A 23,617-nucleotide genomic window follows, 5' to 3' on the forward strand; every position below is an offset into this window, starting at 1 on the left:
ATATAAACATGAAAAATTTTGAAAAATTAGCCACCAACCGTTACAATTTAAGACTATGATATTATTTGTTAATTGTTTATAATAAATATATTTTATAAATTATTTCGTATTATTATTATTACATAATTTATAAAAAAAAAAATAATCGAAAAATAGTATATTTGCATAGTGGGAGGACGCCAGGGGGTCTGTATAAATATGACTGTAAATTTAAACACCGACCGTTATGTTATGATTTGGATTAAAGTGTTCGAAAACCATTTTTAGATAGGTAAGTTATGTTATGTTATGTTAATATGTAATTCAATTTCCGTTTTTTAGAACGTACATATTTATTGTTTTCGAATTACGTTTGTTTATTATTTATATAAATGTTTATATTTATTATTTTATTTTATCGGTACCTATATGTATTATTATTTTATAAAATTGTGCATATATTATACATGTATAATTTAAACATTTCAGTATAGTATACAATTTTTCGTACCTTTGTATCTGGTATTCCCTTAGCTGTATGATAAAATATTATTATGAACATAAATATACATACAAAATCAACTAGGGATGGATAATTAAATATTTTACGTGAGCGTAAAGTACGTTTCATATAATTATTTCAAAGCCTAATTTTTGTCATTGTTAGCAGATCAATGAACAATATTATAATATGTACAAACATATTAAGTATCTCTACAGAAAAATTATTATAATTTGTAATGTTTTTAATCATAAGTAATAAAGTTTATTTAATTCATATATTTTGATATGAGAAGAAATGTAAATGAACATTCTTATAATAATTCATTATTGACGATAATTTTATACTGTGAAGTTAAACATTTTTTTTCTTATCATTAGACGTTAACAATTAATAAGAGCATAGGTATCATTACCATATTATAATGTATATATAATTAACAAGAATTTAAGTAATCATAGAAATATTAAATTTTATTTATATTATAATTATTCCTATGTACCTAAAGGAACCTACATAACTCTAATGGTTTAAGAATACAGTTGTGTGCTTAGGATGTTTTCATGGTTAGAGAAATTTAAAAAAATTACCGAACTCAGTTTGGGTAGGAGTTTCTATCCATCCATAGATGCAAATAAGAGGATTGAGGAGATTAAGTGTCCAAATGTATATTGAAAAATAAATGTGTTACGAAAAATATTATTTTCACCGAGACCAACAATTTGCTAAAAATGAATATGATGCAAGATTATTTTTTTAAATTTTGTTATTCTCAACATTGAAAATTATATTTAAAATGTATTAAATTAAAGAGTATTATATTTTACTGCAAATATTACTTGTTGTTTATTGAAAATATACAATTTAAAAGAAAAAACATAAGTATAAAAATTAAAATAAAATTACATATTATATTAGAGGTGTAATTTAAATTTAAAATTTATATCTATTTTAATTCACTTTCAAATACACAGATTGTTTTAAAATGTGTTTTTCTGAGATAACGTTATTTTATTTGTTTCAAAATAAGGATGAATTTGAAATTTATATATAAAAGAAAATAAGTAAAATGACTAATACATAATATATTAAATAATATGGTATATTTTTCTTGAATATTCAATTTTATGTATCTAAATAAAATTCTTATATGCTCCTATACAAAATGTATAATGTTATATTATTATTTATTACCATTATTAATATTATTAATTATTACATATAACTTTTATACAATCTGATATGAACTACATTGTGTGCACTGTGTGACGATATATTCACTGTTTCAAAAATGAAATTTATGAAAATTGTATTTTCAATAACAATGTATACATATAGTATACACATATATGTATATATCATACACATATATGTATACAGTATACACATATATGTATATATCATACACATATATGTATATATCATACACATATATGTATATAGTATACACATATATGTATATATCATACACATATATTATATACGTGGGCGTACAACAATGACAAGGAAAATTATTTAAAACTTACGAACAGAATGGGTTGACCTTTGAATTACAGTAGACGAAATGTTGCATCTGTAGTGCGAATGACAAATCCCCAAAGCGAAAAAATGAAATTTATGTAAGTACCTACCTATTTTTGTTTTTTGTTTTTCAGAAAAGTTCAAAAATACTATCTACTTTTTATTATTTCAATTTTGATGAGGCTTTAATCGTATTTTCAATTTTGTTCCATTTATTATATTCTTCCACCAGCAGTAGTACTTAGTATAATACTACTCGTATAGACAGTATAAATACTTGACAATGACTTTTTGACCGGTGATTTATTAGGTAGATATCTTACATACCTTTGTATAGACTACAGTATTTGCTTTTCATTTACCAATTAATAATAATTTAGTGAACGTTTATTTTTTTATTCTTATTTATGTTTTACCATTATTTTAGTTGTTAAAATTATAACAATAATTTTGTTGTTTTACATCAGTTCAAAAGTATAAAAAAAAAACGTTGAGCCTACTTTCATTAAAAAAAAATAGTGGCTTAGTGGAAGTACTCATATAGTATATATTATAATATAAATGTATTTGAGATATTTTACGAGGTAAAATTTTATAGCTCTCAACTAAACACACAGGACGATAAAAACCTTTTACAACTATTAATACAAGGTGAATAATGGAGTTTTTATACAACCATCAAGCCTCAAACCGAAACAGAATTGTTTACTAGTCCATCCTGTAGAGTAGTATTTTTATAGTAATTTTTTTTAAACTCATTTTAAAATTTAATGTTGTTAAGAAAAAAATTACCTTTTAAAGAAACATTTACAACCACCTAGAGGTACCTAGTGGTACTACAATAATTATACGTTTATGTTTAATATTTAATGCATTTGGTTTTATTTATATGAAGGGAACTTTGGTGAAGAGTTTTTAATATTTTTGTGCACTAGAATAATATTACCAATTGAATAAAAGTAAAATTCAAAAAAACATGTATTTTTATGAAAAAGCTAATAATGCTTAACAGCTTAGCAACGTCAATAACAACGTTTGTATGTTTTTATATTATAATAGCGATTTATATATTGATGATGATAAAAAAAAATATTTGTTCTGAGATCAAAACATCTTTGTATCATTTAATGATTTTTATTCAGCTATAAATAATTATAAAATTTTAGATACGTTCAGGATGTAATAAATTGTTTGTGATACCTTTTAAATATAAAATTCAAATCAGTTAAAAGGATCTCTCTGATTCTTTGATAATAATACATTATATAATTATTTAAATATTTTATTAATTAGCCTGATACATTGTTCAACAAAGTATTTTCAATTCAAATATATGTACGTATATAAACATAGAAACTATTGTCTAAAAAAAATAGGTGAAAAAGACTAAAATTTATTTATATATAATATATAAAAAATAAATAAATATATACATTTATAATTTAAGAAGTTTTAGAGCGAGGTTTTTTACATGTTATTAATTATAAAAATTAATAGCACACTTATTATGTCGAATTTTTGTATAAGTGTATTCATCAAAAAAAAAAAAAAAATAAATAAAACTATTATAAATTAATTAGTCACAAGAAAGTCATTGATCGACAACTAATCATATTATAATTAATTAAAAAATAAAATTAATAAATACGACCGCATTAAATATTATGCTTAGGTAAATTTATTTAACTTATAATGAAAGTATGCTAATACATTTTTTAAATGAAAATTATAATGTACGTACGAAATTCGAAATAGCTTGCGATAAAATACATTTCGATTTATTACAAAGTAATAGTTTATTTTTATTTTTTTAAACGAATACATTTTTTAAATTCATTTGTTATTAAGAATATCAATTAAATTGTTTTAACTTCTCATGCATTCGTATACTTTAATGCGCTTATATTTCAATATTTTTTAAATTGTAATTGCATACTTACATTAACATTTATTCAAGTGGCGAAAAACTGTAATTCATATTAACCCATGAATTTTAATCACCAATTTTTCCCAAGACATTCTTGCTGTACATATATATTTTAATTTTTTTTTTATTTATTCGATTGCAATCGAACCTTAAGGCTTACGGCCAATGAAATCGATAACCCTCCAAATGCGTGACATGAGACCTTATTAAAAAAAAAGAAGTAAAACGATTTTTGAATGGCGGAGACAATTCGACGATTGTCGTACTTTGGACACTGACAGCCAGCCGACTTACATACCGAGTTTTTATAGGCCACTTTAATATTATTGTCTTTATTTCGTTTTTCCTATTTATTTTTTCTTTAACAGATTGTTATTAAACAGAGCATGATGTTATTTCGTATAGGAAAAACTTCGCGTGACATGACAAATTGTTTTATAAATTAATATAGTATTAAAAACGCATACCACTCAAAACTAATGTACATTATGTCCCGTTTTATATCTCCAATAACCCAATTTTGTTATACGGTTTGCTTATTTTGGGAAAATTAATTGAAATCTATAAAAAAAAAACCGACTCAATATGGTTGTTAAATCAAATTATCTTCAAATTTGAATTATTGTATTAATTAAATATAAACAGGCAAGACCTTTTGTAAAGAGATTATAATTTACATATAATAAAAACAACTACAATTTAGACAAACTCAGTTAATTTTTGGTTTAGGACCATTATTAGATAATTGTGATTTAAAAGAAAACTTAATTATCCCCCCCCTCCACGCCACCACTGCCAATAGGTATCTAGCGAATAATTACATTTTTTGTTATTTTGGACAAATTATTTTGCAAAAGGTACCATAACAACTCGTAATTCAATCTAAGATCATCAGGCCTAGTAGTATAACATACAAGACGCCACATATTCCTGTGTATATATAAAATAATTAAAATACTACGTTATGGTTAATCTAGAAATTAAGTGCTGAAATTTAAAATGAAAATAAAATAAAAAATGATTAAAGATTGATTCAAAGAGATTAATTTTGAGAGGACATACAGTTTTTATTACTATTAATCTGTGTCCAGAAAATCTATTTATCATACAAAATGTTACCTATAAAGTGTTAACGTACTGAACTGAAAATATCAACCTTTTAGATAATAATAATTAATACCTTTAAGTAATTGTGCACGAAACATGAACAAAAATACGAGGTTTTGCTTTTTCACCTGACTGACATCTCGGTCCATTGCATTTGTTAGAATCCATTCCCTGACTTGTTCGTGTTGTTCATTTTCAACGTGCATGGTTTGCGGTAGTGGTATGTTGGTTGGGAAGTCAGTGCCTTGCAAGTCTGTGTCGTCGATCATCTCGCTTTGTCCGTCCGCTATGGCATCCGTTATGTCCAAATAATGGTTCAGGAAAACGAATGCTTCCGCATTACGTTTACCGTTCTACAACGGAACGAATACATTTAAAGCGCTTACAAATGGGGCACATTTTTATTTTAATAATATAGTTATTACGAGTTAATAAGCCAAATGGGATGGGATGACACAATTATGATAATAATGATAATAATAATAATAATAATAATAATATGTGGTGTGTACGGTGTATGGTGTATCTGAATTAATAAGTATACAATAATTTTTATTGTAACAACAGTATCCTAACTATTTAGGATTTAAAGAGTGTTACCGTTGTACCTGTAGTAAAGAATTAATTAATAACAGTAAATAAATAAAAAAAAATAATACATTTCATAGTTTTGTAGGTATTCAAATTAGTAAACTTAGGGTACTATATACATTTTATTTGTAAAAGAGTATAGGGGTTATGATGATATTGTTTAGTTTTTTGATCGAATTTTTACCGTTAACCATCAATATTTAACTCTGTGGTTAAGCTGGTTACTTTTTAACTATATTATTTAATTTGATCTACGCTAAATATACATGATACATTAATTATACACACACATACACACACATATATATATCTTATTATCTAGATATTAATTATTGTTTATCATTATTAGTAAATTGTTTTTGGGTTGTGACCTGTGGCTATTTTGTGTTTATTTTTGTAGTAGTATACAGGCGCAATCAAAATATTATTTTAATTTATGATTTGATTTCTTATTTATTGTTTGCAATTATCTGATCAGAGTTTCGTTCTCGTGTCTCGTAATAGTAATCTAAAATTATAGTCAATTTTATGATTTAATTTGTTTATCGTCTGAAATTTTTAATACTGGCATTTATTTATTTATATGATAAAAGTATTATATATTAAATACTGTTCAAATATATAATTAATACTTTAAATTTAAATTTAATAAAGCTTATATTTTTTTTTTTTTAAATAGGGAAATTTTAACAGCTTAGCTATACCGTCCATAAACTGTCATTACCAAAAAAACTGCAGATGAAGTTCTTATTGAACTATTAAATAAAAAACGACGTTTGGAATTTTTATTGAAGTACAATAATAGGTATTAAATATTTAATTTGTCTACTTAATTTTTATGTATATAACTTGTCTTCAATTTTATAATTAAAGTATTATTACAAATATGATAGTGCGAACTCTGAATATTTAAAATATGGTTTTGAAATGAATTTATTGCATCGGGTGAAACATTCTGATAGATATATGTATACAATTAATTCTTTGCCTCTCAAAAAAATAGAATATACGACACTGACAATAATAAAATGATGATTACTCAACAGGTAAATATTTTATGATCTAATTTTTTATTAAATACTGCCCAATTTTTAATTTTTGGTAAAATTACTATATGTTAAATTACTGAGTTTTCATTTAAATTGACTAAGAAATGTGTTAGGTTTATAAATATAACAAAATTGTATGTTAAATTATAAATAGCATCTATATTAAATTTAAAGCAATGAAAATATTATTTTTAGTTTTTGTTTTGGGGGTAAAGGTAAAACCCATCTTTCGTAGTCCATCTAGTAAACAATTTTTCAGTACGAAATACTATAGCTCAATCTTGAATTACCAAAACTTAAAACTTAAAATCGATAGAATTTTTACTGGCGGAATCAATTCTCACTATTAAAAAAGTCTGAAATCCATGAAAGAGTTCAAAACTTAAGATAATTGGTCCACGGACATTTTTTTGATAGTTGAATTTTATTTAAAGGTTTTCATAATTACGTAATTTAGTTTTAACTTTTAATGCATTTTAGTGTAAGGTGAATTTCACATGAAAGGCACATTGTAGGTTATATTTTATCTATAAGGAGTCTGATTGTGAGATAACATGAGATGGATGTGGACATATGGTCGATACTGCCAAACGTAATCTGTTTAGTGAATAGCGTGGTTATTACTACCTTGATATAGCACACATTATAATCAGACATTTTAGATTATTAAATACAACTAAATCTAGAATCTGAGACACTTAAAAAATGTTAATTCAAAAATCTTTACGCTGTATTACATGCTTTAAAATTTTCATTATTAGAATTTATTTTTTCCTTTTCGGGTACTTAAAAACTTTTCGGAACTTCGGGGTAAGTGTTTTTTAACCTAGTTTACATGCAGCACCTTGATATGTTTAAAACTGACGATAGGAATAGTAAATAATAATAAATGTTTGAATAAATATGAAATGAAATCAATCATTTGTTTTTTGAAAACCTTGATTATTTTAGGCTTAACCGAGCTGCGTTTCGATAATTTTTAAAATGCAGCAATTGCCCCATTGAAACTCAAAATACTAATATTCTACCATCGTTTTCAAGCTTACATTTGTTGGTGTGACTTTTGAAATAATGATAAAATAATGTAATAAATAATAATATATTTGATAGTTTTGACTATAATATATTAATTACAGGTATAAGTGTTATTTTTATGTAATATTTTATTTATACTTGATTTTTATTTTTTAATTTATTTTAAGCTTGTTTTTTGAGAAGTATAATTTAAAAGTTCAGTAAATCGAAAAACTTATATTCAATTTATTACACGTATCGTGTTTATTAATGTAATTTTGATGGAGATTATTTAATAATATATAAAATAATATTGATGCGCTAGGAATATTGAAGGTTTGTGCTTAAATTGTATTTTAAAACTGTGTGCCGATTAATTAGTAGACCTTTAAGGGAAATTAGATGAACATCATCGGTTAAAATCGGCCGTTGTTATTTTAGACACGAAACGGATAACGTTCGCATACAGAATGCTGCATCGTTTACTATATACACATATACATAAAACATATTTATATATTATATATACTCCGCGTATTATTATTATTACCGACCTACCCATCTACATTGTTTTCAAATGTACACGAATATTATATTATACGATACGTATACGGTACCTATTATTATTAAACGCCGCGTAGCCAATTTGTTAGTGCTAAATGCGCAGGGATTAATATTGTTATTTATTCAAGAAAATTACGTTTCCAGAGAGGGGACAACGTCTTTTGACTCGTTAAGTCGGGAGTTTTATGCAAAGAGATGATGTATCATAGAAAATAACATTTCATTGTATTACACACAAAGTAGGTAGGTAAATAAGTTAGCGTTACCGACTGTATCTCTTGCGCAGTCGTTTTTTTTCGGTAGCCTGTGTAAAGCGACACACCCTTCACCGTGTCGTCCATAAGATAATTTATTTCATCTACCTAAATACGTAGGTCACAAGTTTGTTTTTTTAATTTTATCACACTAAATTATTACTGCTGAAAATGAAAAAGGATTATTATTGTGTACATACCTAATTTTGAATCATGTGGTTATTTGGGGGGTAGAAGTTTGAAACCATTCGGTATTAATAAATAATGAGACTATTTAAAAAAAAAATTTTTAGGAACTTTCTTTTAGAATAATTAAATATAATACGCTATTTTTATTTTAGGTTAGGTTCAGATAAATATCAAATAATACTGTATTGGTCTTGTCTTTAAAATGATTAAAATATTTTTTTTAATTTTTGTTTGATACTTTTTATAGTAATAAATTTTTATTTAGATATTATATTTCATTACTATTAAATTATTAAATATACATATTTATTATTTACATATAATATTATATGAATTAGACGAAATATATTAAGCATTATATTTTTATACGTCAACACCTTTGAATCGATTACGAGTTTTGTTAATAATGATCACCAGATAGCTTATTATTAAACAATCAAAATTTAAGAAATCTGGCTTTTCTTCATTATTTTTTTCAAAAATAATCATATTTTAGACTCTGAGTGGAACAATGAATGCACGGTACCACAATATCAATAGTGAAATAAAAAAAATATGGAATATACTTAGTGATGTAAGTTGACAAACTATCTTTTTACAGAATCTTTTTTCATGTACAATTATATAATATTGAATTAAAATTTAACACCTATAATAGTGACCTAAACAATACCTAATGTACATAAGAGCGATAAATCTATGCACTTTAAAGTATACGTCCCTACTCTCCATTTATAAAAATATAAGCAATCATAATTTCAATGAGAGATTTATATTTTAACATTTTTTCTTATAATAATCAAAATTTCAGTGGCAAAAAAATTAATAATTAAAAATAAAAATTTATTTTAAAGTAATAATATAAAAATAAGCAAATCGAACTAAGATTTAATACTTCTATGTATTATTAGTACGCATCCAATAAATTAAAAACAGTTTGTTTGTTTAAAAATAGATATATTTTTCACTAAAATTCACTTTTTGGAAATGCTTATAATAACAAATTATCAATATATTCAATGATAATAAATTATCTAAAAAAAGATCACTGATAAATTAATAATTCAAAGAGTGGTCTGGTTGATTTACAAATTTTTTAAAAGTTTTTCTAAATTTTTTTAAAAATTCAAAATTAATATTTTATTATTTGTGTTATACTTCAATATGAATATTTATACTTATTACTTATATTACGTATAATATATATTCAACTACGTAATGAGGTATTGAAAATACAAATTAAGCTATATATTGTAAATTTTTATGGTTATTAATATATATATATAATATATATGTATGAAAAGCTTACAACTTTTAAGTATTAAAAAAATACTATAAATTGAAATATGTAGTTTACTAATACAAACTTAATATTCTTATGTAGAATAAATCTGAACATTGTTACTTGTAAAAAGTTATGTAATAAAATATAATATATTTATGTTGAATTCATTATTATGACGATGTAACATAGTATATATTTTAAGAAAAATATACTAGTTTTGTCGCTGTGATATTCAATGGTACAAAAAAGTAAAAATTTTTCATACTGATAAATATTATTATGATATAAATTTTCATTAATTTTAAGATTATTACTTATTACTTCTTTGAGTTTTTTTTTAATAAATAAGTATTTGTTTTTAATTTATTTTTACCACTTAAGTTATTGTATTAACTGCTAATACTTTTAGGTTTTTGTTTATAAATAAAATTTTAATGGAGTGATTTTAAGCTAAAATCAACTCTAAATCATTAAGTAGATAAAAGTAATTTTTTAATACTTGGTATAATATACGTGTTTGTGCTTAATCTCTTTAATCACCTTAATGTTTAGTTTAAAAAAGTTTTTTTAGTGTATTCATGAATTTATGATATTAGTTTTCACTAAAAGTACCTAGCAATTAATTTAATACCAAAGTACAATAATATTGTAAAGGTGACTTATTTTAAATAATGAAAAAACTAACATTATATAGATACCACCAACTTACAATTACTTCTAACCAAAAATATATTTTATTATAATATTAACGTCAACAAAATGCATATTTTAAGTTAGACGACCTCTATTTCAAGCATTATTTTATTCAAAAGTTTTTTCTTTGCATTAAAATAGTAATAAAAGATAAATGTTCACATTATGTTTACTAAAACATGATATAATATTCATACTTAAATTATTTTTCTTTAAAAATAATGTATTTTTTTAATATACAATGATATAATATAATATAAAATTATTGTAACGCAAACATGTATTTATATTTTGTATTAATATAAAATAAATTAGTGTTTGAAAATGAAAACTTAATGGTCATTTATTAAAATGATTGAACGAGTAATAGAGCGGTATAATACAAGGTAAAAATTATATTTGTTACATAATTTTTACTTTTATCATTCACACAAGATTGATTAATATTTTAAACAAACAAATAATACAATTAACTTTATTTTAATTTATTTAATAATAATTGCGAAAAATTATTAATGTAAGATTAAATAATTACTCTTAAATAATTTGTTGATATATTTTATAGGCAAATAAATAACACCTGCATAATTAAACGCGATTAATTTAATGTTTTTGACATTTAAACATAAAATAATTTATTGTTGTTCAATTCGATAAGTAAAATATTATCTGTTGAATATTAAAATTATTGAATATTGTAGATTTCTATTTGTTTACTTTTGGTATAATGGAGTAAGATCTTTTAAAAAGGAATTTTTAATGTTCTCATTTAAAGATCTGTCTAGGTATATGATAAATATATGATACACATAGGTCTATATATGATTTTCGCTCGTTATCTTGTATTCTGTTTATGATTATAAACCTGACCTTTGATTTTGAATACTATATTAATTATTTTGAATGTTACGTTACACCTCCTTTTCTTATTAATATAATGTCTAACATATACAAAGGACATAGTGAAAGCTGTAATTAGGTAGTGAGCAATGGCTTATAATTATTTTGAATGAAAATATTATGATGTAAATAATGTTCAAAAATGTTTTTATTTTTTACGACGTAACATTAGTTGAATATACGATATAAAAATATATAATGTAGAGTCTTAGATTTTATTTTAGTGATTTTACGTAAAACTGTGAGAGTTTCAAAAATAAAATAATTTAATTTTAAGTATACAATGTTTTCAGCAATATTTATCCTTCTAGTTAAAAAAAAATTCACTAGCTTGTATACGTATAATAATACTATTAAGTTATCAGTTTAAATTACAATTCGATTAGATTAATCATGAGTTATCATTTCTTCAACTTTCAGAATTGGAGAAATACATTTTTAATATACAACTAGCTAATTGTATAATTAGTTTTTACATACTCGAACTGCGATTCCTGCTTCGTAGTATCCTTTATCTGCTGGAATAATGTCCGTGTATCTTAAAAGAGCAACCAACAATTTCACAACCAATGCGCTGAGTGACGATATTTCAGAAAAAGCACATCGCATGGCGTATAAATGAGATATGAACATGTACTTTTCAAACTCTTTCCAAATTTCTGAATTCGATTGTTTGATATTTTCCATCTGAAAAATCACTATATTATATTATATTATCTACAGTTAAATTTCTTCCAAGCATTTGTATGAATATTGTGTTACTAGTTAAATTATCAACAATCGTGTAACGTTCATTTTCGAAGATAAAAATTATTTTATGCATACTCATATACTAAATCGGTTAAATTAATATAGGTAGAGTAAAGCAAATAAGACATAGAAAACAAAGTATTGATTATTCGTCCGAGTGGAAGTTAGTCTTGGATTATGCATTAATCCGAATTTATCCAATAAATGATAAATAATTACATTTGAAAAATTATGAATTCAGTTTTAATTATTATTTTGAAAACTTAAGAAGTTTATATACTAAAAAAAAAAAATGTATAAAAACAGTTAGGTTTTTAGTTTTTAATGACTTATACAACCAGAATAATTAATTGCTCAATACGCCTAGTAATTATGATATGCTTCTGTAATTTCAATTTTATCAATTTAAAAATTATATAGCTACTGAACTGTTTTTAATAAGTATATAAGTAAATATAGCAATAATACTAACTAAATAATTATGTAAAAGTTATTACAGAACAGTAAAGTTATGAATTTATTACTGAAATTGTAAACTATTGTATGCTTTGTAATAAATAAACTATATGTATTCGAATTCGTAGTATAACTCTACCTACTCATGCACTTTTTAAAAATATTTGTCTGAAAAAAAGTATACAGAGATCAAATATAACAAAAATATATGTTTCTGGAATTACCACATACAGAGTGTAAATTCATAGAATACAAGTCCATACATTTGAAGTTGATATTATTATATTATGATCTTTGTATTTTTGGTTTTTTTTTTTTTTTTATTATTCAAATTCAGTTGGATCTGTATTTCGATCCAGATCATTTTGAAAATACACATTATGAGACAAAGGCCATGAATTATTTATAAACTTTGGAGATCGAAATTCCCACGAGAATGTGGTCTGTTTTGTAAAGATGGTACCTTTTTACAACTTGCAGCATAATATGTATAGATATTGTGAACTGCTATTGTCGCAAGACTAAATGCAAACCATTTACATAAACACATTATAATATTTGTTGTAAATTGTAATAATATAATAGATGAAAACATAAATTTGAATAAATATTGTGTGTGTTTAATATATTTTAACACGATGATTTAATTAAATCAATAATAACAAAATATACTTAAACGAATTCTATTAGATATCTATAGCTTAAAAAATATGCTTACATTCATAGAATTTTGATTTGAGCTTATTCTTTTATTCTATTACATATTTTAATTGAATACACTTAGTTGCAAATAAAATTTACATTTTCGTATGATACGATGTTTTAAGATATTATAGAATGTATTAATAAACACTCAATATTTGATGATAGAAATGTTTATTTATTTGCATACTATATTTTGCAATGTCCTATTATAATAGACAAACCATACATATTGAGATTAAAATAATAAAAAAATAATATAATGCTTTCGTAATTTCAAACGTGTGAGATAATGTATTGCCTTAAAAGTTATTTAATTAAAGCTAATAAATATTAGCAGATTATAATTTAACATAGTTTCTATTATAAGTAATTTTTTAGGTGAAATTTATTTTTTCAAGTTAAATAAAAAGTAAAAATATCACAGTATAATCTATAATATTACAGTATTATAATCATAGTTATAATAATGACTATAATTATAAACATTTTTTTTAGTCAACATTTTCGTTTAATACGATTTATTTGTGCATGAACGTTTGGATTGGTTAACTCACTAAAATAAAAAATAAAATATTATGCTGAAATAAATCAATAGTAATAATATTGTGTAATGTTGATTTTATACCAATTTAAAAAACATATCTCTCAGCTTGGCCCAGATATCGTAGCTTTCTACTTTGTCCATCCCTCGTTTACTGAATACATCTAATGCTATACGTCTGTATATATTGAAATTCTGAGGAAAGGCTGGTACGTCATATTGTATATACAAGTTCAATGCTTCAAAAGCATTACCTTCCTGAAAAGGAAATATAAATTTTGTACATTTATATGTATATAATGTTAAATTAGATATATTTTATATTTTTCCCCACACTTACATTAAATTTAATTTTGCAATTATGTTATCAACATTGTCACGAAATCAAATTGTAACCAATAGTTAATAATTGTAACCATTTTTTTTTTTTTTTTTTTGAGATTGATAAAAAAAAAATAATTTAATCAATATATTGTTATGTACTTTAATTAAAAATAAATCATTAATCCTTAAATAAATGAAGGTTTAAAAAATTATATTATATAAGTAGTATTTCAAAAACTTATACTTCTATAATACTTTAAATTTGGATTTCCTTATTTTAGTATTTAACCATTTAAGCGTAGATGCTGTCATTTAATAATATTATACTGTTAACTGTTTCTTGTTTCTAAAATATTTTAATGTTTATTTTTTTTTATTATTATTCTTTAAAATAAAACACTATTAATTTAATAATTTAAAAACAATAAAGCAAAAATCAACCGGATTGGATATTCTCCGATTGACATGTACAACTAAAGTTTAAATTCTACTTAATTTACCCTAAGCAAGTCTGTGGCATATAGCGCAATATATTTGTGAAGAACAACTTGTCCATGTGGTCGGGCAACGTCTAAACATTTGGACCATTTGCCTTGGGCTGATAACATGTCTAGCGCTTCTTCTACGTCCATGTCAGCCAACAATTGTTCTGGTTTTCCTTCCCTTTTAAGACTATCTTTATAACACTCCGAAACATATCTCTCAAATCTGAAAATCAAATTATGCGTTTCGTTTAATTTATTTTCATGATAAAATTAATTTAACAGTTGTTTGGTTTGATTGTAATTCAATTTATTTTAGATTGAAAAATAAAATACAAATAGAAATTAATTACATTTGTGTTTGATGCTAATAACTATAGTCTTGATTCTCACAAAATACTAAAATATTGTCTGAAATGCATATATAATACTTTTGTTGCCAAACACTTAAGTCTCATAAGATTTATGTTATTGCTATAAAATATAATTTTGTACATACAATAATAATATTATCAAAATATGTTATTTATACCCTTCATTTTTCTTAGAAATATAGATATTAATAAACTGATTTAGTGAAAATAGGAGGTATGTATCGAATCATATTTTTTAATTTTATTAAACTTTGGAGTAAATAGTTGATGATTTGCATCGATAGTTGAGGTTAATTTAAAATAGATTGACAATTTGACGGATTAAATATTATTAATGTATCAAGAAAAGTAATTTAACTTACGAAGAATCTAGTTCAGAAGATAGTTTTCTGGCTTTAGACCAGTAATCACCAGCAATAAATGCGTCTATTGCTTCTTTCATCATATCGGCACATACAAACACTTTAGCTGCCAATAAGTATTCTTCGTATTCTATTAAACGCGGTCCTGTAAAAAATTATTTAGGAATAATACTAATAATTCCCACACAAATACATAAATCACTAAAAAATTACATACTTTTTAATCGATAAATATGTTTTAACTTTGTATATTTAATAATAAAATAAAACAAAAATATATGGTAATAGTTTAATATAGAGTGACCCACTTATGTGTATTACACTAATTTTCTGTTAACATAAAAATGTTTATGTAAAAAATGGCTGTTGTGTGATATAAAAATGTTAGGTAAGTATTATACAATTGTATAGAGATATAAAATAAATAATAATTTTACATTTTGTGTATTTTTATTAGATTAAACTAAACACAATTTTAGTTTAGTTACCAAATAAAATTAATCCAATTCAAATTACATTACAAAATCTTGGCGTTTTACTATTCTACACTTTAGCACATTATAATATAAACTAAAATATATGCGATTAAGTTAACTACTATAGAGACAACTCTTTTATCTTTTCTTTTAAATTTTTTTAAATATTTATTTATTGAACTTTTTTTTGGATATTATTATTGTCTATTTTTTCGATTTCCTAGACGACATATATTTTTGTTTTTAGTTATTATACAACCAATGATATTACTATAATAAATCTGTTTTATGTATTTACAAGCATTAATATAGAAAATTGTTTTACATTGTGTATATTATGTACATTGTATGCATTAATAACGCTTTATTATTAAAAAGTGGAATTATCATTATTAAATTATTGTTCGACATTAACAATCAAGTAATTTAAAAGTTGTTTTATACAGATTTCAGACAAAAATACACGTATTATTTTTATATCTATAGTAATATTACTTTGAATGTTCAACGCTGACTGACACTTCCAAACGAATTGCCATTCTTCCGCCACTTTGTATACGGTCGGTATCAGCTGGCAGCTCAGCAAAAATTAAATTATTAGCTGACCCGTACAAAGCTTTCACACATTATAACTAGTACGTCTAACTGAATTATAAAAAGTGGTAATCTGTCATTTTGCTGATGTAATCCAATAAGATTAACGTTATTAAATCTTCAATTTATTTCCATTAATATGTATCGAAAAAGCTTTATTTCAAGCTAGAAAATCTCCAGAAGAGGCAGTGGAGGTACCGTGTTATAAATTGCGTGTCAAAATCGATATAGAAAATATTCATCATTCTCCTTTGTAATTTCTAGTATTGGAAAAGGATAATGGGATTAATGATAACACTCAATTTATTTTGCAAAAAGAAGACGGTGTTTCGACGAAGTTTGTATTAAAATATTAAATTACTCGTTAGCTGAATATAAATTGTATGATATTATATTTGTTTGAACGAGTGAAAATAATAATAAAATTGTTATATTTATATTCATACCTAAATATATTTAAATCAGTGAAATTTGAATACTTAAGTACATATTTTATTATATTATGTTAAATTAAACTATTTAAACGATGATAAATGTCTAGATTTAAACCATAAATTTCTATAATTAAAAACTTCATAGTTCATACAGACTACAGTATACGATAGAGTAAATAAAATTAAAAAAAAAAAACTCGTTATACAACCTTTCGAAACTTACCTAACTTTTTAGCAGCGTCCACACACTCTTCGCCATCTAAGTATTTTAATGTCATTCGTGTCGCTTCGTTGAGCGTTTTTGATATAACACGGTCGTCCTTACAGTTGGTTGAAGTGACCTTTTCACATATATATAAATATTTATTAATACAGTCTATGGATAAAATTCAAAGAGATAACTCAAATGGAAAAATTCTCAAATTGTCGCTTTTGTTGAATATTTTCATGCAAAAAAAATGTTTAATCAAATATTTTTAGAGATTATTAATGTTTTTGCATCTATGATAGTGTTTTATTATATATATAAAGTATATTATTATGTAGATATTTGAATTAATTCTACAAGTTTAAAAAATTCATAATAGGTATTTAACAATACATTTTTTTTTTTACGTTATACTGCATTGAGTCAATGAAAAAATATATTTATTAATATTTTATGGATTATGACCTTATAATGTCGTTTAATATAATAGTCACTTAGGCATGAAAGCATGATGCATTCAAGAAAACAAAAAAAAAAAATTTACCGAAATATTTACCATGGAAAATTAAAGAAAATAAAAACAACACTTACACATTTTGCTAACCAAATAGTTTAGAATATTTATACTATAATAAAATAATAAAATTAATGTATAATGATCTCGTTGAGTATACCTTGAGCAAACAATCCACAGCCGTTTTAAACTCTCCATTTTGCTCCCACTGGCTGGCTTGTGCGAACAGACTGTTAATGTCTCTGGTCACTCGAGCGCCGCATTCCCTGTCATATTCTGCTTGCACCTCGTCTACTTTGGCAGGCAAGTATTCACGACACGACTTCAATGCTTCTACCCACATCCCTTTTTCCTGTAACATCATAATTTTTTTTTTTTTTTTGTTTCCTACTATTAATATCTTCTGAAACAGACTTTATCTAAAACTTCATTATTTTTAGATATTAGTTTTTACGCTAATTACAATCGAGTGTACAGTTATTTTATTTTGTAACAAACAAGTGTATTACCTAAGACACTATAATTATAAGATAAAAATATATTAAAAAAGAAAAAATAAGCCAAATACATTTAAAACATTAATACTGTGTAGTTAGACACAGGAACGTTAACGATCAACGGGCCCCAAGAGATAGGTATTAATTGAAATATTCTAATGAACAAGTTAATTCAAATACTAAAATTATTTTTATTTTTATTTCATTCATAAATTCATCTAATGAAGTTAAAAGATACCTTACTTCTCATGATACGTACAATTTATTAACCTTTAATTGAGGTTTCGTATTTTATCTTGTCACGATAATTATATTTAAAGTTTTATCTGCTTAATTAGAGTTAACTTTAAAAGAAAAAAGTGCTAAGCAATATTGAACTCGAAAAGATTAAAGTATAACAGTTTATTTAATGAATTTTTACTCAAAATTATCTAAATACCATCATTATACTCAATTCACACTATTCATAAAACATAACAATTAAATGTACTATACACCTGTTTACTATATTCCTATATTCTAAACTATGTAACAAATTCAAATTATTCAGATACAATTTATATGATAACATAATTTTATACAATATTTACAATAACAACACAATAAATATCTATACCTATGTACCTCAATATTATATAAAAATAACTATTAAATCTGTTTGTATTTATACATATATATATGTATATACTATAGGCTATATATATGTATCTTTGATAATAAACGACAATAACATAACAAATCTGTCAACATGTACCAAGGGTAAATACTATAAGTAGAGCCCCTATTTTTATGATACGGCCAGTCTACTAATATAATTCCAGCCTGCCATATATCATTAACACCTATGTTTGAGTTAGACACCATACTCTTCATTCACGGACCATTGCTGCTTACTCGATGGATATTGTTACTGCTATTATTTCTTATAAATAAAAATAAAAAAGGAAAAAAAAAAAAAGAAAATTTGATTGTTATGTTTTATGAATAGTGTGAATTGAGTATAATGATTATATTTAGATATGTAGCTATGTGGCGTAATAATATGAATATCATTACAATATATATTATGTTTTAGTGAATTACTGAAATCCATAATAATAAAATCGATTTTGTTAAATATGTGCTATTATTATATGCATAAATTGAAAAATAATTATAATTTTATATTTTTGTTATACTTAACTATTCATTAAATGAAAATGTATTGTGAATGTGCTACTATAAGAAAAAGGATTTTAAATGTTTCGCTAAAGGTAAACCTAAATACAACTAATGTAGGTTAAGTTAAATCAAAATTGGTAACCCTTACAGATGTACCTGATAAACTGATAAATATACATTAAAAAAAATATATTTAAATAAAACTTTCAACGCCTTTTCAGTTTGGAATAACTTATATTTTATTTCATACATTATACAGGTGTGCGTTACATTTTATATATTATATATATAAACTGTTTTATACATGCACTTGTATTTTCAGTTTAACATTTTTTTTAGTAATGAGTTTGTCAGGTCATTAAGCATTAATTTGTGCTTATGTTCAGTGAAAATTCATTAATAATAATTATTTTTAATGCTTCAGTGATTATATATGATGTTTTTTAGCCGAAGATTTAACACATCAGTATTTAACATATTTTATTATATTTTGAGTTATTTTAAATATATTTACTATGTGTATACGTTCGTATTAAAATAACAAAGAAAATGTAAAATCTCTGATGTTACAAATAAACTATGAGAGTTATATCTAAACATTTATATAAAAATTTAGAGAAATATGCTCTCTAAATTAGACACTAATGGTTTATTATAAGTAATTAACTATAATTTTGTTTGGATGTATAGATAAGCCAAACTTGTAAATAGATATTCGATCACATAGCTGTCATTGGTGCAAAATTATAATAGTTATTATTTACCGATATATATTATATATTATATATATATATAGCTTGATATATTAAAAAATAAAATCACATTTTATTTTATATTAAAAATATGTATATATATTTTTATAACGTAATTTATTATGTAAATTAATGTTTAAAATGTTCATTTTATTTTAGACGCCGTTTTCCGTCGTTAATTATAGCTTTCAATTCACTTTGAAAAAAAGTACACTTCAAAATATTATAATTAATTAGCATTAAGTTAACAAAACATTTTTAGCATACTATTTTTATTAAATAAATTAAAAATGTATGTATACAGGGAGATTCAAAATATATGATACGTTTTATCATATTATAATTATTCAAAATAGAGAAAAATGTATAATATAAAAATTTGTTTTAATTTTAAATAACTAAAATGATTTAAAGATTTTATATTTTTTTTAGAATATTATAAGGGTTTTTGCAAGTTAAGTTTGAGAAATCAAATTAGAATGTTTATTTTTTTGTAAACTTAATGCGAAGTAACTTGTTTAATATTAATTTGATATTATTGAACAACATTTAGTAGCCTTGAACTCTATGCTTAAGGTGATTTCAAGATTTTGGAATACATGTGATAGGTGAACATCATATTACAAGTATTATTAGTTACTTGACTAATGCTATTTGATAATTTTTTTTTTTAATTTATTGATATTTATTAGCTAGGAATTATAACGTATTCGTCTATCAAAACATTTTTTTTATTAAAAATCTACACAAAATCATTATTAGAGCATAACAATATGATAATCAACATTACTTTTATTTATTTTTATCTTTTATCGATCAAATGGATTTTTTTTTTTTTTAACCAAATCAAAAGCTTTAAAATTTTTTTCAAGTGAAATGCCTGCTAAATTTGAAACTTAAAAATTAGTTTCTCATTTATGAGTTACATTTAGAACTTTTTTTCACTGTGTACCCAATCATGTGGAATATGCATAAAGCTCGTTTGCTTCTATCGATTTAATGTTTGTTTGCATAAACATTATACTCATGTGTTGCCTGGCTTAAAGAAATAAAAAAATAATCAATGGAATACGGTTTTAGGATCAAATATAAAATATAGATTGTAAAATTAGCAAATTTTACTGCTTTAGATATTAACATTAAGATTATTTTGTGGAGGTTTCTTGCGTAAAATATAGTGCTGAAATATTTTGTTGCTATATTAATGCACATTTAAATATTAGTAGACAGATTTGAATTTATAACCAATAACACTTAAAATATATATAAAATATTAAACAAAATGTGTTTAGATGGATTTTTTTTTTTAAAGCGTTCAAATAAAAAAAAAAGAAATATTTAATTGCTAAAGAATTATTAAACTAACTATAGTTTTTTTTTTTTTTTTTTATATATAATGTAAATCTCTTTAAATATATTACGGACGAATTTGTTTTAAAAGAAAAAAATATTTATGTTTTCAACAGTGCGTAATGGCGTTATTTCATAAAAAAATGCATAAGAAAATATATATAATTTACTAAAATAACTATTATCATGTCATTCATCACTACAAATATTTAGTTCTGTACATGACGGCTTAATTTTTAAAGTTATATTTTTCCATACATTTATTTATTTAAGTTATTCATTGCTAAACATTATGTTATATACAAAAATTATATATAGTTTGTGGACTTACAATTATAAGTTAATATTGTACTATCATATGAAATGTATCTATTTGGTTTAAATAATGTAAGTATGCAATACGTATTTTATATTCTTATTTTATTTGCTTTACAATGTTTAGTTGAAATATCTATCACATTACGATACATTTATTCTTCTAACCAATTCAAAAAATAAGTTATAAAATTATTTTATTTACCAAAAGTGTTGAATACAGTTGAACAGAGTTAGTTTATAGTTTTAGGCAATTGTATCAACTAAATTTATAGGCATAGTATTACTTGCTTGACTTCATATCTGACAAATATTATAACAATTTTAATTTTGGTTATTGCTGATCGCTTAATGTCTTATTTATTGTTTATTTAGTATAACTGTTCAACAAGGATATTATAATGTTATATATTATAATATGATGTATTATTATTAATATCATTTAACGCGTATTTGTCCATATCAATTACAAACCGTATCCAAAACCCAAATAATATTCTGTGTATTATAGTAAATAGTGTGCTATGGGGCGTGTTATAGTAAACCTGTAGTTAACTATTATACTGTACCTGATATTGTTTGACGATAAGTTCAGGCTTATGACAACGTAACATCAACGCCTCGAACCGCGGATAATTGGCCGCTTCAAACTCTACCTTAGCTCTGGACAATAGCACGTCGGACATGGCACTCTTGTCGTGTTGTTCGGCAACACGTTCCGCGTTGTCCCAATCCTGATTATGTATGTACCTGCGTAAAGCCCGAAATGGTATATGCTTTTTTAAACGTAGATATGTCTTTCAAAATATTTAACACTACGTTATAACAACTTATAATGTTATAATTAATATTTTTACATGAAATGATTCATCAAGCATGCTCACTCCTATTTCTATTTAATAATAAATGTATTTAAACTCGGATATTACGTAAGCACAAGATTGTTTATAAGTAATAAGTATTATACATTGAAATCATAAAATTTAAAAATGTTTTAGGACAGTTATTTTTTATAGACGTTTTAAGTTACAATTTGGACGAAAATCAATATAATATGTTATAAATATGTGTTATTACAGTAATTAAATACTAAACAATTTATCAAGCTATCTTAGCTACTAAAGTAGATAAGTAAAATAAATTTTTTAATAGATATATATATATATATATATATAAATAAAAAAAACATTATCACTTAGTTATTTTAGCCTGATGAATCGTTTTTGCTCAGAATAGTTTTTGAACACAATGATAAATCATTGAATTAAAATTTAACAGATCTATTATTGTGACTCAATCGAAATCTAATGTATAGTAGAGTGGTACTTACTTACCTACTTTTTTTTTTTTATAAATGATGATACGAATTTCCCATTAGATCAAAAAGTTTGGCGGAAATTTAATACTAGGTTCTTTATAAGCGCTGTTACTAAAGAAATTTAAAAATATTAAAGATTTATACTCATGATTTTTTTTTATAAGCATAATAAGTTTAAAAATATTTTTACAAATATTCAAAATATATTAAATGTTTAATATATTGATTATATATTCTGAAAATATTTATAATTTTATATTAGTTATTAAAAAATGTTAATTTATAAATATTTATAAATGTAGTAATAATAATTATTACTTTAATTTTGAATATATTCTAAATTTATTATCATAGATCTAGTATACAAAATTAAAAGCTCAAAATAACTCGTTCGAATTTCAAATTAGATACATAAAAAAAGTTATCTTA

General features: G+C 23.5%; 1 protein-coding gene across 1 annotated transcript in view; it reads right to left on the reverse strand.

Moving 5' to 3' along the window:
* Window positions 1-23,617, reverse strand: part of LOC112595046 (intraflagellar transport protein 172 homolog) — an 89,833-nt gene that overhangs the window by 6,408 nt on the left and 59,808 nt on the right. The window contains exons 23-30 of the mRNA XM_025340121.1: window positions 22,440-22,620; window positions 17,956-18,147; window positions 17,297-17,414; window positions 15,570-15,714; window positions 14,852-15,059; window positions 14,112-14,285; window positions 12,056-12,262; window positions 5,165-5,389 (exon numbers count right to left, since the gene is read on the reverse strand). Coding sequence (XP_025195906.1) covers window positions 5,165-5,389; window positions 12,056-12,262; window positions 14,112-14,285; window positions 14,852-15,059; window positions 15,570-15,714; window positions 17,297-17,414; window positions 17,956-18,147; window positions 22,440-22,620 — 1,450 coding nt within the window. The remainder of the gene's footprint in view (window positions 1-5,164; window positions 5,390-12,055; window positions 12,263-14,111; window positions 14,286-14,851; window positions 15,060-15,569; window positions 15,715-17,296; window positions 17,415-17,955; window positions 18,148-22,439; window positions 22,621-23,617) is intronic.

The sequence above is a fragment of the Melanaphis sacchari genome, unplaced genomic scaffold (assembly GCF_002803265.2).
Source record: "Melanaphis sacchari strain LSU unplaced genomic scaffold, SCAv2.0 Contig24_pilon_pilon, whole genome shotgun sequence".
Lineage (NCBI taxonomy): Eukaryota > Metazoa > Arthropoda > Insecta > Hemiptera > Aphididae > Melanaphis > Melanaphis sacchari.